The sequence below is a fragment of the Molossus molossus genome, unplaced genomic scaffold (genome assembly GCF_014108415.1).
Source record: "Molossus molossus isolate mMolMol1 unplaced genomic scaffold, mMolMol1.p scaffold_m16_p_6, whole genome shotgun sequence".
In the NCBI taxonomy this organism is placed as follows: domain Eukaryota; kingdom Metazoa; phylum Chordata; class Mammalia; order Chiroptera; family Molossidae; genus Molossus; species Molossus molossus.
Window position 1 is genome coordinate 65940061 of NW_023425399.1, and position 16026 is coordinate 65956086.

At 37.2% G+C, this 16026-nt stretch overlaps 1 protein-coding gene across 5 annotated transcripts in view; it reads right to left on the bottom strand.

Moving 5' to 3' along the window:
- Window positions 1–16026, bottom strand: part of ARHGAP28 (Rho GTPase activating protein 28) — a 211291-nt gene that overhangs the window by 61425 nt on the left and 133840 nt on the right. For 4 of the 5 annotated variants that reach the window (XM_036245609.1, XM_036245605.1, XM_036245608.1 and 1 more), the window contains 4 exons: window positions 15244–15321; window positions 8080–8172; window positions 1349–1433; window positions 494–636 (listed from right to left, as the gene is read on the bottom strand). In XM_036245609.1, the coding sequence (XP_036101502.1) occupies window positions 494–636; window positions 1349–1433; window positions 8080–8172; window positions 15244–15321 (399 nt within the window). The remainder of the gene's footprint in view (window positions 1–493; window positions 637–1348; window positions 1434–8079; window positions 8173–15243; window positions 15322–16026) is intronic. The other variant, XM_036245606.1, reaches the window with a different exon arrangement.

Below are 16026 nucleotides of genomic sequence, written 5' to 3' on the forward strand. Positions count from 1 at the left end.
TTTCAGGATAATGAGGTATGGAGCACTACTTGCTCATCCATAATAATATTATAAATTCTTAATTTGTCTTTTATTAAATTTTAGTGTCTGTCCTGTAAGCGCTCATTTCTTGTTGTTATGACTGTGACTTTCTGCAATAATCTCCTCTGATATGTGCTTCTAGAGGCATAAGTAGGTGTACAGTTAGAATCTGCATTAACTTGTAAGTAAGAATGTAAAATGCAAGAAAGCACACAAGCCAGGTGGAAATCCTATTTCATCTAGACAACAGTATCTAAGCATACACCCTCACAACTCTTCCTCTACCCAGGGCTGCCAGAAACAGCCAGGCAGGTTGTGGCTACACAGCAAATGATACCCCTAGTGTCACACGACACTGAAGCCTGGCCTCTCCCATTTCTGCACACACAAAGAAATTGTTTTTAAAAATCCTAGCTTGTGCCATGAAGAAGTCACAGGAAGCTAGTGGAATAATGACGGAAGTTTTACTTACAGTTAAAACATAGTCTTCTTTCTTAAAATCTGACTTCTTACATTTATTTCTTTTTGGAGCCTCTGCAATCATTTCTGAGTAAGATACTTCAAAGGACAGCTCTTCAGCTTCTGGTGGAATGTTCTTTTCCAGATAATCATCATCTAAGAAAAAAGGATATAGAATATTTAATATGCCACTTAATCAATCAATACCATTGACTAATATAAGCACCAAGTATTTATGAGTTAATCCATACGCACGTTAGAATGTTTACGTCCAAGGAAAGGCATCAGCCTCACCCAGAATGATGCCAGTTGAACAGCAAGGTAGTGTCATCAGCTTTGCATGTGAATACATTTCTACAATCATTATCTAAATCGATTTTCTATTTAATGTCATGTTTTCAATGTTGGATTTTTATGTGTCATTAAGGCATTGAAGATAACTAGAGGAAAGTCCCAAAATGGGATGTTTCTACATAATATTATGATCTTAAAATTAAGTCCATCTAGATCTAATGTTGCTGCTATTGGGAAGCATAATTAGAGTGGCCTACTTCCTGGCTTGCTTGCAGCTCTTAAGCGGATCCAGATTACTTGTGACAGAGGCCCCAAATCAAAGACATACCCAAGTGAGTAGTTTCTAAATGATACTGTAGTGAAGGAGGGAAAGATTCTGCTTCCTGTTTGGCTCTCTTAATGTTGCCTGGTGTGACACAGCGGGGGTCTGGAGGTGAAAGGAGTGCATGCTGGGGACAGTGCATATGGGGGGACAACACACTTCCCTTTCCCTTTGGAAATTCACTGCAAACTTTACTGAGGGCCAGCACAAAGAAGATCCAGCTTAAGTTTAATGGGAGGTTGTGCCACTTACCACTCACTGAGCTCTGAATTGACTGCCCGGGGTCTGCCGATCCATTGGAATGAACTGGTATATCTGGAATAGTCTCAAGGATAGACTGTGAAACAAGGGAAGATGGACACAAAACATTGACCATAAATACAGTCTATCCTACATTTTAATCTGATTTATGTTCTATAGTATCAAGGAATTAGAAGCAATGCTTGATTTCATGAAGAGCCTGCATCTACTTTCCTGTGTTTCTTCATTCATTTCAGAGCTGCACAGTCCACACAGTTATCTCAAAAGAGAACTAAGTTATGTCAAAATAAGCCCGCCTTCATAGCTCTTAAATGTATGTCACTCATATCTTTCCTAACATATAGAAATGACAATGCTTGGTGTCACAAAGTTTGTCAATTACAGTATTTGTTATTTTTGATGCAGTTGGTCATTTTGTTCACATGGCTAGGTGGTCACTCAAAGGGATGCTAGTGCCAAACTGCTTGAATTTTAATCCTGGCTTTACCACTTACTGTGTGACTTTAAGCAAGTTATTAAAGTCTCTATAGCTTAGTCTCCTAATCTGCAAAATGTAGATAGCAGAACATATTTGAAACAGTTATTATGAACTCTAAATGACTTATCTTATATCAAATCACATGAAATAATATCCGTTATATAATACTATGTAAGAATTAGCTACTATATGTTAACATATTAATCCCTTTACTATAAAATAGTGATGACAACTGTCAAAAAATTAAGTATGTTTTCTAGTTCAGTTTCCCCATTTTTGTTTTCCTTTGGTTAATCCTCACCTGAGAATATTTTTCCATTGATCTTTTTCGATAGAGTAGAAGGGAGGGGAGAGAGAAACATCAGTGTGAAAGAGACATACTGATTGGTCGCCTCCTGGACAACCCTGACAGGGCCCAGGGATGGAAACTGCAACCCAGGTACATACCCTTTACCAGGAATCGAACCTGTGACCCTTTGGTCCTTGGGCCAACGCTCTAACCACTGAGACAAACTGACCAGTGCCAGTTTCTCCTCTTAATAAATTTGCTACTTTCTTCACTGAGATCCTATCAAACCATTGTACACCCCCGCAATACTATCAGAAACTGAGAATCTCTTTGTACAACCCTGTGAAGCAAGTTACTGCTCAGGTCAGATGGGTACTAATAAAAAACAATTATATACACATCTTAAAATTTCTATCAATATACATTTTTATGTGGGAGTTATCTATGAATGTGGGTGGGAGTGAAAATCTTATTCTCACATTTATTTAGTAATAACTGAACACCTGCTTCATGAAAGATGCTCTATTGTGCTACAAATTACATAAGAGAGTCTCAAATTCTGAGCCTGTATTTTACTTCTATTTTAATTCAAAGGATGACGCACTTATTGTGTAAATGGCATGTGAATATATGGCCAATTATTAAAACACAGATGCCTAATTACATAATTATTAGAAGAATAAAAATACAAAAATGTCTAGTGCCATACAACTCATTGTCAGTCAGATTTTTGGTGGCTCTAAAAACTAACACTACAGAATAAAGATTACCCACACACTGAAATCCTTAAAAAATATGGACCACTTTTCAATGGTTTCCTTAAGTTTTCCAAAGAAGAAATGTTTTATCAAAGTTTGAAATAACTCCCCTATGGGACAGAACACTCTTAAATATTGAAGGACATTTATATAGGGCTTAAGGCTGATGGTTTGGAATACTTTAACCTACTAAATGTTAATTTCTTAATCTGTAAAGTGGAGAAGCTAGCCTATTGTGCTGAATAAATGCGTGCTCTTTGCAAATTATTCTGGGACTTTCTTGGGGGACGCAGAAGCTTAAATTGTGATCCTTGCTCTTAAGTATTTATAATGAGAAGAACAGAGTAACATTTGTGGAACATTAAAAGATAACAATCCACTGTTAAGAGGGAATTTCTATAATACAACCATAAGTGTTTACTGGAGAGACTGGAAAGGAAGGTGTGGCCAGGAGGTTGCTGCAGAGCTGGCTGGACTGGCGCAGGAAGGCAGGGCGGAGGAAAGGGACTTTCAAAGGCAGAGGAGGCGGGTGACAGACTCAGGCCAGACGTGGAAGATCAGTTTCAGGTATGGAACTATCTGAAGCATCTCGGCTACAGGGATCAAGGAGAGACTAGTGTGCTAGGGGTTGAGGCAAGAAGTTAAAAAAACCTGAAAGATACGTTAGTCAAGAGGGTGTGTTCAAATTATGGAAGGCTTTGAAAGCCAGGTAGAGGAGTTGAGACTTAGGGTGATGAGGGTTAAAACAAAGCAGAACAAAATAAACAAAAGAGCATTCATGTGTTAAAACAGGGAAAAGACATGGTGAAAATGAAAAAGGAGGACAGCCTGCCAATAAATGGACCTCGAGCTTTGAAGTATATTGTGTGAAAAGGTTAGGTGCTTGGTATTCACAGTTTTGAGACATCTATTCACTTATTACACATATTAACACTAGTATAATTTTTAAAAATGTACTAGTGATTTTAATCTACTTAAAGCACAAGTGCCACTCCCATTTAAAACAAACTCCCCTGGCTTGTCCCTAATATATCCTACTGTTTCTCTACCTGCCCAACCACAAGAGTTTTTCACTGGGGCTGTAAAAGGTAGAGAAAGGCAAGACTTTCCAGCCACCAAAGCTTGCTCTGCTGCCAAGTCATACTGCACTGGGACTGGAGAGTTGAGTATGGGGGGTTACCATTTGAAATTCCATATTATGGAAGGTTGGCACTACCTGCTTGAGTTCTCTTACAACTAACCTTTGACTCTCTGCTATTTCCTTCACATTATAGAAACACCACACCAAACATTTCTCATGTTCAATACTTCAGGAGAAACTCACTGACTCAAAAGATGTTTCTGATCTTCCTGACATGCTGCTGGTGTTTTTTCTCATGGTTTGAGTCTATGTAATATAACTCTGTGTTATACTCTGTGTACTAATGGTGCCTGTGCTTGAGTCAATGCAGATAATAAGGCTCCCCATCTTCTTCTGCACCTGAGGTCAGAAATGATCAATCCACATCTTGCAACCACTGTGCCCAATTCCTCAGAGATGAACTTAAATCAAGCACATTCACTGAAAAATATACAATCAATTTTGAAAAAAACATAACAACAATTACAAAATCTATTCAAATGTGAATTTATAAAGGGATTTCAATGACATCTTGGATTAAAATTTAAATCACATTTGAAGATAGCATAGCTCTGGTAACAACAAAAGATTATTCACACACACACACACACTAACACCACTTATTAGACTAGTGGTAAAAGTGCTAAAACAGTAGCAAATCATATTCTGCAGTGTAATGAAAAAATAATATAATACAACAAGTAGGGTTTAAGCAACAAAATTATTGTTCAACATTAAAAACCCTATTACTGTAATTTCCTGAATTGCTTAAATAAAAAGAATATATTAATTTTAATACATAATGAACAATCATTTGCTATAATTCAACCTCCATTCCTGATAAAAGCAACTACGAGGCTCAGAAACCTATAATAAATATTCTACTTAATGATGAAACTTAGAAGAATTCATGGGAAAATAAAAAACTTATCTAAAGATCTCCATAATTATTACTTAATGTTACAAGTGATTGTGGTCAGTCAATAAGACAAGGAAGAGAAATAAGATAAATAGAGTTAACAAAACTTTCAGTATTTCAGACAATATCTGCACAAATTATAATACCGAATGAAAAATTCATAGAAAAAAAAATTTCAGAAAGGAAACAATGAGATAATTAAAAAAAAAACAAAAAAAAAAAACCACAAATTATTTTACTTATATATCTGCATAAACAAAATAGAAGATATCATAAAATCCCTACCACTTATAATCTGAAAGAAAACTGCCTTGGCCAGTTTTGTTCAGTGGTTAGAGCATCGGGCCATGGACCAAAGAGCCGCAGGTTCAATTCTGGTCAAGGGCACGTACCTTGGTTGCGGTTCACCCCAGTCCTGGTCAGGGTTGTGCAGGAGGCAACCAGTCGATGTGTCCCTCTCACATTGATGTTTCTCTCTCTTCCCCTCCCACTCTATCTGAAGATAAATAGAAAAATATCCTCAAGTGAGGATTAAAAAATATATATGAAAGAAAATAAGTTCCTAGAATTAACCAGTAAAACCGTGTAAGAAAAAATGTAGGAAAGAATTATAAAATTTTTATGATGGATAGATGATATAAATAAATGGAAAGATATAACCATTGTTTCTTAGTGAGAAAACTCAGTATTTAAGATATGAATTCTTATCCTGACATTAATCTTTAAAATCAATAACATTCTCAGTGAAGTCCTAAAAATATTTTTTAATGGGTAATAATAGTCTTATTCTAAGTTGATCTGAAAGAAAACATTTCTAAGAAGGGCAAAGAAAATTCTGATGCAGAATAATAAGGGTGAATTTATAACAGATCTAAAAAACAAACTATAGAGACAGTTTTCAAAAAATAAAACCAAAATCTAAGTAATTAACTTACCCTAGGAAACGCTATCTGCAATTTCTATATACGATCATTTATTTCACTTACACTCTCAAGTTTTCAAGAATCCTATTTGCAGACAATATGTGCTTGGTAAAGATTTGTTAAATGAATGAATGAATGAATGAATGAATGAATGAATGAATGAATGAATGAATATGAATAAATGAATCAAGCAACCAATGATATGGAGAAGCTAACAGAAAAGAATAAAGAAATGAAAAAATATGACTACCATCAGTCTTACTAGAAGTAAAACCACGGTCATGTAACTGCTGTGGAGACGCCTCAAAAACAAGGCCTATCCAACTGTGTCTTCTTTAGCAACTCAATTGTGCAAACGCTTCAGTTTCTGCTTGGTGTGTGCCTGGAACCTTGTGTAGTCTTTTTTTGTGGCTTCTACAAAATGCTTGGGATGGAAAAGTCAGCTAGGAAGGCAGACGGGGTGGGGAGGGGGGTGGGGGTGGGTCCAATCATGTCAGGAGCTTTCATATTAACTAGAAGGTGGGGAGGAACCCCTGTGGGCTTTCAGCAAGACTTACAGTGTTTGAGGGGTATAAGCTAAAGTCCGGGAGATGAATTGAGGGGCTATTTCAGCAATACAGGAAGACGATAAGTTTCTGCACTAAGGAAGTAGTTGTAGGAAAAGAGGGGAGTAGAAATATTCTAGAACCATTCAACATGAGGGGCATGTGGAGGGGGAGAGGGTAAGTGAAGTAGAGGCTAACATTAGGTCTTGGGCACATGGGTACCACTAACTGAGGCAGAAAATAAAGGATCCTAAAGCTGGAATCCAGTCACGGGGGTACAGCACAATTGTGGTAAGGTCTATTATAGGTAACGACTCACTTACAGTACTTAACAGATTTTGTGAGTGATTTACTTTGTTTTGACAAATAGGGTGGCCTGGAGATTATTATTTGAGACATACTCACTGATTTGCATTGCAATGCATGGTCTTAAATGGGAAAGTAAGGGATGAATTTATAGCCAGTTCAGACATTGTGGGTTATTCTTAGCCCATTCTATGCCAAGATCTATAGTGCTATTGATGTTACTCACTGCAAAGGTCACTCACATTATTTTATGTTTCTTATGTGATAACTGTACAACAAAACAAATCCATAACCAAAACTCCAAAAACACAATAAAAAAGCTAATTTTCATGGGGCTAATAGCATTATCTCCCTGAATAATGGGGATATACTGGGGGGGTGGTGTCATGCATGTGAATGCCAACTATCCTGTGTCCCAAAATGGACAACAGAGGTGAAACTATTGCCCTGCAGGGACATCTGAGTCTGAGTCTGCCTGTCTGAAGTGCTCTCTGATGCTGTCTATCAGCTTGCCACCAGAGAACCACGACCTCATCTAACAGGACCTCTCGCTTCTTCTGGTCCATTATATCACGTCCTGCCGGAGCATCTGCACAGAGACACCAAGTGAGGATCTCCAGTGAAGTGGGAGGAGGGGAAAATGAGGAGAGTTTTAACAAAGAAAAGTACAGGTTCTGTTATTCAAGGCCAAATGACTGACTGAAATGGAGGGTTTGCATGGGTGAGTCCTGAGGGCCAAGGCTAGAAATGTAACCAATAATAAAAAAACTTAAATATCAAAATAAGGAGTTTTAATTTATTCTGCAGGTAAAGGGACTTCTGTATTAAGATGGAAGAATTAAGCCAGATCATGTGTGTAAACTCAGCTAAAAGGACCAAATTAACAAATACTTCCATGCTTGATACACATAAAGAATATCCTTTGGTTTCTGGCTGCAGTGGTATTAATTTATCAAGTAATCTTTTATTTTATTTTTAATTTTTAAAAATATTTATTAACTTTTTTTAGAGAGAGAGGGAGGGAGAGATAGAAACATTGATCAGCTGCCTCCTGCACTCCCCCTACTGGAATTGAGCCCACAACGCAGGCATGTGCTCTGACCAGGAATCAAACCAGGACCTCTCAGTCCATGGGATGGCACTCAGTCCACTGAGCCACATTGGCTGGGCTATTAAGTACTCTTTTAAACTGAAGTCTATTCATTCCTCAGTTTTGAGTCTCCTTCCTAATTATTACAAGGTTTCTGGGTGTACTGGCAGCTGTAGTTTCCTTGCAATCTTAGTTTAAATTTTTTAAAAATCTGTTTTAAAGAAACTGCTTCTTTTTGCCTTGAACTGGCCATTTTGCACTGACATGCAGTTATCTTGGCATACAATAACTTACCACAGAGCCACCCCTGGGTGATGATGCAAACTTCCCTTCTTCGTCCTGCGACCCCTCTGACAAGGCAATACTGCTGAGAGAAGCACCCTCTGTCTAAATGGAAAAATGAAAGTTTTTATTGATTTTCTTATTCAGTTAAATACTTTCTAATGAGTTTGTGTATTCTACTATGTATACATATTTAGATATGTGTGGCAATCTATGAAGTTACCACTGCCTGGGCCCGAACAATTGCATCCAGCCCTTCAGGGTCTTTGCTATGAGCCACCTAAACACCCTCTGACACTGGCTTCTGTGGAAAACATCTCTATTGCCTGCCACAAGTTCAATGTTCCTTAACAATATCTTGGTTTTGTTCCAGGGATTTAGATATTAAACTACAGAACTTGATTTCCAGGTTCTTTTGCCAGTAAGAGTAATCATGTGATATGTGTGGCCAATGAGGTGCAAGGGTAATTTTACCAAGAGAGTTTCCAGAAAAGCTATGGCTTTCCTGAACAAAAGAACAAGGTCAGCTGATGTATGTTCCTCACAGCACATAGATGAAAGCCTGGAATTGCCAAACACCTTGTATGAATAAAGACTATGGCCACAGGGAATAATGCCAGAGACAGATCACATGTGGTTGATCCATGCTAAAGGGCATCATGAAGCTGCTGTCAGACTTGGACCAAGTCTCGTCATGAGAAGCAAATCAACTCCTCAGTTTTCATTACATGCAGCCAAACACAAAGGTAACTTATTTAATCTTATCTCTTAACAGAATCTAAAACTACCTTTTTCAGAGATCAGAAGTCAGTAGCAATAGTACCAAGTCATTTTTCATTTATAAAGCAGGAACAAAGAAATTTTTGCTTTAGTGAACAATGGCTTTACTGAAATTATGTGAATATTCTTTCTTTACTAAAGGGAACTATAACAAAATGGAGTATAATTTATACATCTGAAAACATATACTATTTTGTCTTTTTAAAAACTGTCATTAACCTTGCTTGACCATATTTCTAAATTTTCTATAGATGGATGGTATGCCTTACTTTATAAAAAAAATGAACAAGAAACTTCTTTTAAAGAAGCCAATAAAGCACAAGAACTAATTAAAAAAGTTTAAGTCAACATAGTGAATTGACAATCACTCACTGCATATATATATAGATAGGAGAGAACATCGACTGGGTGCCTCCAGCACGCCCTCCATTGGGGGGGCATGTGCCCTGACTGGGAATGGAACTGGTGACCCCCTGGTGCATGGGTTGACGCTCAACCACTGAGCCACACCGGCTGGGTAAAAACATATATTTTTTAAAGGAACAGATTTTTTTTTTAACATCACTTTAAAGCAGAAAAGAATTCTGTAGCAGATCAATTGATAGAAACTTCTAGATAAAAAGCAAATGAAATTGGTCTGGTAAAATAAAAATCTCTACCAAAAAGCAGAATTTAAAAAAGAAAATTTAAAAATATTTAAAGGAAACTTGTAGGGAGGGAAGAGAAAAACAAGCAAATAACAGAGTATAGACAGAGTAGGAGCAGGCTACAGGTAAATAGTTAAAATTGTTTGCAAAAGAGAAGCCAAGTAGATCTCCCTCCCTTAGATATGTAGATAACCCTTACATATAACCCAAGGGGGAAAAACCCAAATGCAGTCCACAGAAAATGAACTAATTGCCTTGAGGGTATGTCTGTTTTCAGTATGAGTAGAGTGGTCTAAGAGAAAGGGACTAGGAAGCCACAATAAAAGACAAGGAGGGGAGGCTGAAAAACAAGATCAGCTTTGACTGCATGTAATAAATTAGAGTTCTTCATTCCCTTCATTGGTTTTGCCCTGGTTACGTGTTTACTAATCTACCTGCTTCCTCCATGCATCTTAAAGTTAAGTATACCACACTTACTAGAATATACAATCAACAATTTTGGCCTTTTGGGAAAATTGATCTATTATAGAGGGAAACACACAGCAATTTCCTATACTAATCAATGATAAACCACTAACTCTGCGGACAACTTTAGGGGCCTGGAGAGCTGTAGTTCTGCCTGAAAGTGCGCTGGTATCTTCTGCCTTATAGAACACTTTCCACCCGACGTTTTCATGGATGGTGTCTGGGATGGACCAACTCACTTTCTTGCTGTTACAGGATTCAGATAGATAGGGCAATGCGGGAGGGACTGGAAGCTGAACAGGAAAAAACAACCAGGATCCACAGCCTTGGTCAGAAGCTCTCCCTGCACAGGAGGCAAAACCTAAAACCTGAGGATATTACTGCCCCCACGGAGAGATGAGCACTTCCCTGAGCAGACGGTACCCACACGCAGGCGCACATTTCACTTTGCATCACTTATTGCCTCATATTCCAAAGGCTAACATGTCCTCCACACAAAATGTTTATGTTTGGAAAATAACTGGAAAAAACTAAATATTTATATCTAGTTGATACTGAAAAAAATATTTACATGGTAGTCTGTTCATTTTCTTTATGTGCTCACCCACAAGGACCAAGGCTTAGTTGAGAACATTCCCTACTTAGAATACACATTTAAAAAAAACAACTAGTATTTGTTATTATTGTTTCTGTCTGTAGATGCTTTAAAAAAAAACAACAAAAAACAGCCCGGCCAATGTGGATCAGTGGTTGAGCATCGACCCATGCACCAAGAGGTTGCCAGCTCGATTCCTGGGAAGGGCACATGCCCAGGTTGTGGGCCCGATCCCCAATGGGGGGCATACTAGAGGCAGTCAGTCAATCGATGTTCTCTCTTACCGATGTTTGTATCCCTCTCTCCCTCTTCCATCCTTTCTCTCTATAATCGATAAAGAAAAAATAAATAAATGAAAATAGCAAACAATAGAATTTCTTTTTTATTTATTAAATTAGTCCTTGTTGATTTTCAGAGCCTGAGTGATGGGCTGTGGGTTTCTGTGTTTGCCAATAATATGAATCATGTTGTATCTTTACCCAGGAGAAAAGAGAATATACAATCCTCTATATTACATGAATGTTCATGGAAACATCACATAATAGCTTAAACCTGGAAGCAATCCAAATGTCCATCAATAGGTGAGAAATATACCAATATAGTATATTTATTCAGTGAAATAATATCAGTAATAAAAGTACCAAACTTCTAATATAAGCAACAAATGGATGAGTCAAAAATTATTATCTTGAGTAAAAGCAGCCAGATACAAAAGTGCATATTATAGTTATAATTTCATTTATATGAAAGGTGACACCAACCTAAGGTGTTAGAAATCACAATGGGCTCGTCTCTCTGGAGTGTGAGGACAATAAACTGGAAAGGATCTGACAGAGATTTCTGGGGTGACGAAATGTTCTGTATTTTGACTGACTGTGGTTACTTGGGGGAAAACATTAGCTAAAATTAAATTATACACCTAAAATGTGTGCATTTATTGTTTGTAAATTATACCTCAATAAAAAGAACACATCAGAATAATTTGATTCCTTAAAAATAATTGAATTCTTATCTTCACAGTGATTTCTGGATCACTGCTATGAGGCAATATTAATGAGTACATCTAAGAGAAAAAAGTTGTTCTTGGGAAATAAGATTAAGTTTGCTAATATTTACAAAAAAATGTGAGACAAGCAAAAAAATAATACAATAATGACCGAGAAAAAAATTACTTGAACATAATTTTGAAGAAATTTAGAACACAATGCAAATAAACTAACATGGTAAAAAATTGTGAGATACTGAAATTCAATTCAAGCACAGCAATGACCTTTAATAGATGTTCTAGAGGGTGGGGCATAGAAAATGGGGGAAAATAATTAAAGACATAACAGACAACGATGTCCAAAAACTAAAGAGAAAAAACTGTTCTTAGAAGGAAAGGCCTCACTGAGTTGTGACCAGGATAAAGGAAATAAAGAGCAGATCCTTGTGAACGTTCAGAACTACCGCAATAAATTCAAAATAGTTGAGGAGAGGGTAGACAAAAATAACCCAAGATGCTTATGTATAAAGGAATGAGATTCAGGCAACTAAAATGAGGGGAAAAAACACTAATATACTGAAAAATAAGAGAAATTTTACTGTGCAGGTTTTCCAGAAGAGCTAAAGTTTTCTGTTAATAATGAACAGTCAGTTGGCACATGTTCCTAACTGGAACATCAGCATGTCATCCACATTTTGCTGACCATCTTGCAAGTATAAGGATTAAATCCACATGCTAAAGTGGCAGCATGAAAGGAAAAGTTAGAAACTCATGCTAGGTTTGGCATTGCAGTTGAACCAGCCTTGGTCTACCTACCATTTGTTTCTTGTTTTGTGTTTAAAGTACACACTTACTTGTTTACATCAAGGCTACTTAGATTTTTTTTTTCTATGAAGTCAACACAGTTGTAACTATTAACAGATGGTATGATTCTATTTTGCAGTGAACTACGAATCAATAGCAAGTATAGCTATTTGATTTTCCTCAAGGCATTGGAAATAAACTAGACTGACTGCCTTTTAAATAAACTAACATCTCAATTGAATAATTCATTTATGTCAGCTGCACACATGGGAAATGTTTTCTCTTATCTGTACAGGTAGTGACTTGTAGAATAGGTTTGTGATGATTATAAATTGGGTTGCAAGCCTTTTTTGTAAATGCTCAGATTCAGTGGCATTGGTGATTAAGAGTCAAGGGTCAACCACATATAACACATGAGTAGGCTATTCCTTTATTGTAAGTAGCTTATTGCAAAATAAACATATTAAGTATTCATGAAATCACAGAACATTATCTGAACTTTTTAAACAGGTTTACTGTGTAAAACTGACATAGCATTAACTGCACATGTTTAAGTAGCATAAAGTGTACAATTTGATAGATTTTGACAAATATACGGACCTGTGAAACCACTACAATGAACATGAACAAAACCAGCCCCCCACTAAAATCTCCTCATGCCTTTGTTACCTCTCCTTTCCTCTTCTCCTTGTTCACACCCAGGTCCCAGGCAATCATTAATCTTCTTTCTTCATTATAGGTTAGTTTACATTTTCTATAATTTTATATAAGCTAAATTTTTTTTCTGTCTTCTTTCACATGGCATAATTATTTTGAGATCTATCCACAGTTTATTCTATGTCCACAGTTTATTGTATATTTCTGTTGTATACATAAATAAGTCATTGCTTTTTTGCTGTTCAATTGTATGGATATACCAAAATTTGTTCATCCATTTATCTGTAGGAAAAAAACTGGGTTATTTCCAGTTTGGGACTATTATGTCATAAACATTTGTGGATAGTCTTTGTATAAATATATGTTATCTATGAGTAGAATGGCTGGGTCTAATATGCTTGGCTGGGTCTAATATGCTTAACATTTTAAGAAGCTGCCAAATTATTTTCCAAAGTGGATGGTCCACTTCACACTCCCAGCAGCAATATCTGAGAGTTCCAGTTGCTCTGCATCCTTAGCACCAGTAGGTGTAGTCAATATTTTAAATTTTAGCCATGTTACAGAGTATGTACAGATATCTCATTGTGGCTTTATTTCTATAACCGCTAATGATACTGACCACATTTTCATGAACTTATTTGCCATACATGTATTTTCTTTGATGAAGTATCTATTAAAATCTTTTGCTTATTTTATTTTATTTTTTTATTATTTTTATTTTTTTTATCCTCACCCGAGGACATTTTTCCATTTTTTGTTCAGGTAGAGTGGGAGGGAGAGAGAGGAACAGAGAGAGAGAGAGAAACATCGATGTGAAAGGAACACATTGAGTGGCTGCCACCCTCATGACTGACCAGGGCCGGGGACAAACTGCAACCGAGGTACGTGCCCTTAGCGGGAACCGAACCTGGGTCTCTCAGGACCGCAGGCCGACGCTCTAACCGCTGAGCCAAACCGGCCAGGGGCTCTTTTGCTTATTTTAAAAGATAAGAAAAGACAACAAAATTTTACCACTAGAAAACTCAAGGTATGTTCTTAAAAGAGAAAGTTGGGTTTTTTTAAATTAGAGGATTTGTGTAGTTAAATCAAAAGAACTCAAGGTTGCAAATACCAGGATGGAATAGACTGAATAATTTTTAATATCAAAAGGAGTCTTCTATAAACAACAGGGATTATATTCTGGGATGAAATGGAAGTGTTATGTCAAATGAGCAAGCCTCTCTCTCCTAAAACACAGTAGAGTCAGCAAAACATAACTAAAAAATAGGAAAACAGAATCCCAGCAACAATCACACGAGTGATGGTTGGAGAGAGATATTCCAGGAATAATGTGGACTCTTTTCCAAAATCCAACTCTCTCCCCATCATATAAAATAGCACCAAAGGTGAAAGTAAATGGAGAATATTTTGGAAAACATGGCTATTATTTCCTCTTAATTATGAGGGGAAATGACCGAAGGTGTGAATAATCACACCTGGGTTCAACCTATGCCTGCCCTTTCACAGCAAGTCTCTCCCCAACATCATCTCACCGGCAGGAAGTCAGAAGAGGGACTATGAGGATGGAAAAATAAAAGTGAAAATAGATTACATAAGCTCCACCAAGGGAGAGAAAAGATAGCTTATGATAGGAACACCAAGCAGAAACAACGGAGGGAACAGGCTCTGGGAAAAATAATAAATAAAACTTTTCCCATTTGCAGACTGATAGAAGTTTATCATTCTCCTGAGTTGCCTGACGTTGCCCTCTTTTGGGTGAGCAGGGAGAAGGGGCTCTGTGCAAACATGAGGGGATGGGGAGCGGAGGGTACTGGACACCTAGGATGAACAGCATTGTCCACAGAAGGTGTCTGAAGTTCGCTCTGCACGGGGGACACTAAAGGAAATGATCGGAGAAACCAACAGATGGACCTGTGACTCAGTAGAACTAATAGTCCTATGATAATTTTTATAATGAAAGAAAAAAATATAAAGGAACTAGATTTATCAAAAAGAAATGCCCACAATCATTGGTTTTCTGGATATGTATCTCTCTTTATAGAGCATGCAGTTACTTGTGGATTTAATGGGTTCATTTACTGCTGAATGCCTTCCTACAAATCAGTTAAAGGTAGTTAGGTTTGTTGTCAGTGGTGGTTGTACAACCATCTTAATTATGTTGCATTGTGTTAAAGTTTTGCATGATTGTCTTGAAGAAAAGGCTCATCTTTCATCCCTACCTCAGTTCTCCTGCTAGAACTTACCGAGGAACCACTTGTTTTGGTAACCAGCGGCAGCTCTTTTTCCTCCTGAGTAGTATGATGGTCGCGGGTATCACCTGGCTAATGGGAGAAACGAAAGTAATTATTATCCAGGCATATCTTTCCCAATGTGATTGTTTATTCATTATTCATTACACTAGAACCTGTAAAATGCATGACCATGTGGAAGTATAGTTAATGACTACCTGTGCAATGGTAACACCATTCACCAATTGGTCCATACTGATCAACATAAATATCACGCACTATAATAGAAATTGGTCTCAAAGTAAGACACTGCTAAATGCCTGCCCAAATCCACTTTTCTTCTTTAATTAATGAATATCATGATTTTTCTCCAAGATGCTGTGTGTCTGACTAAAAAGACTCAGTAAGATCATGTGATGGTTACAGCCAATGACAGAAGAGTAGAATTGTACTTGGTGAAGCATTCAGGAAGGCTAATGTCTTCTTGTTGAAGTGGATGGAGTCAACTGGCTGATGCTTCTTCCAGAACAGGGGCATGGTCCTGTGATGCCCAAACATTATATAAGTATTAAATATTAGCCCATATGCTAAGGGGAGCAGAACGAAAAAATGAAAAAGCTGGTAGATCTATGTGAAGAATACCAACCATACCAGCCTCAGATTTCTTATTTTGTATGGCAAATAAACCTCTAATTTTAGGCCTAAGTCATGTAGCTTACTGATAAAACTAGGCTACTTTAATAGCAGACTTTATGACTATATTTTGCTATAATTTGTAGATCAATAGCAAGAATAGTC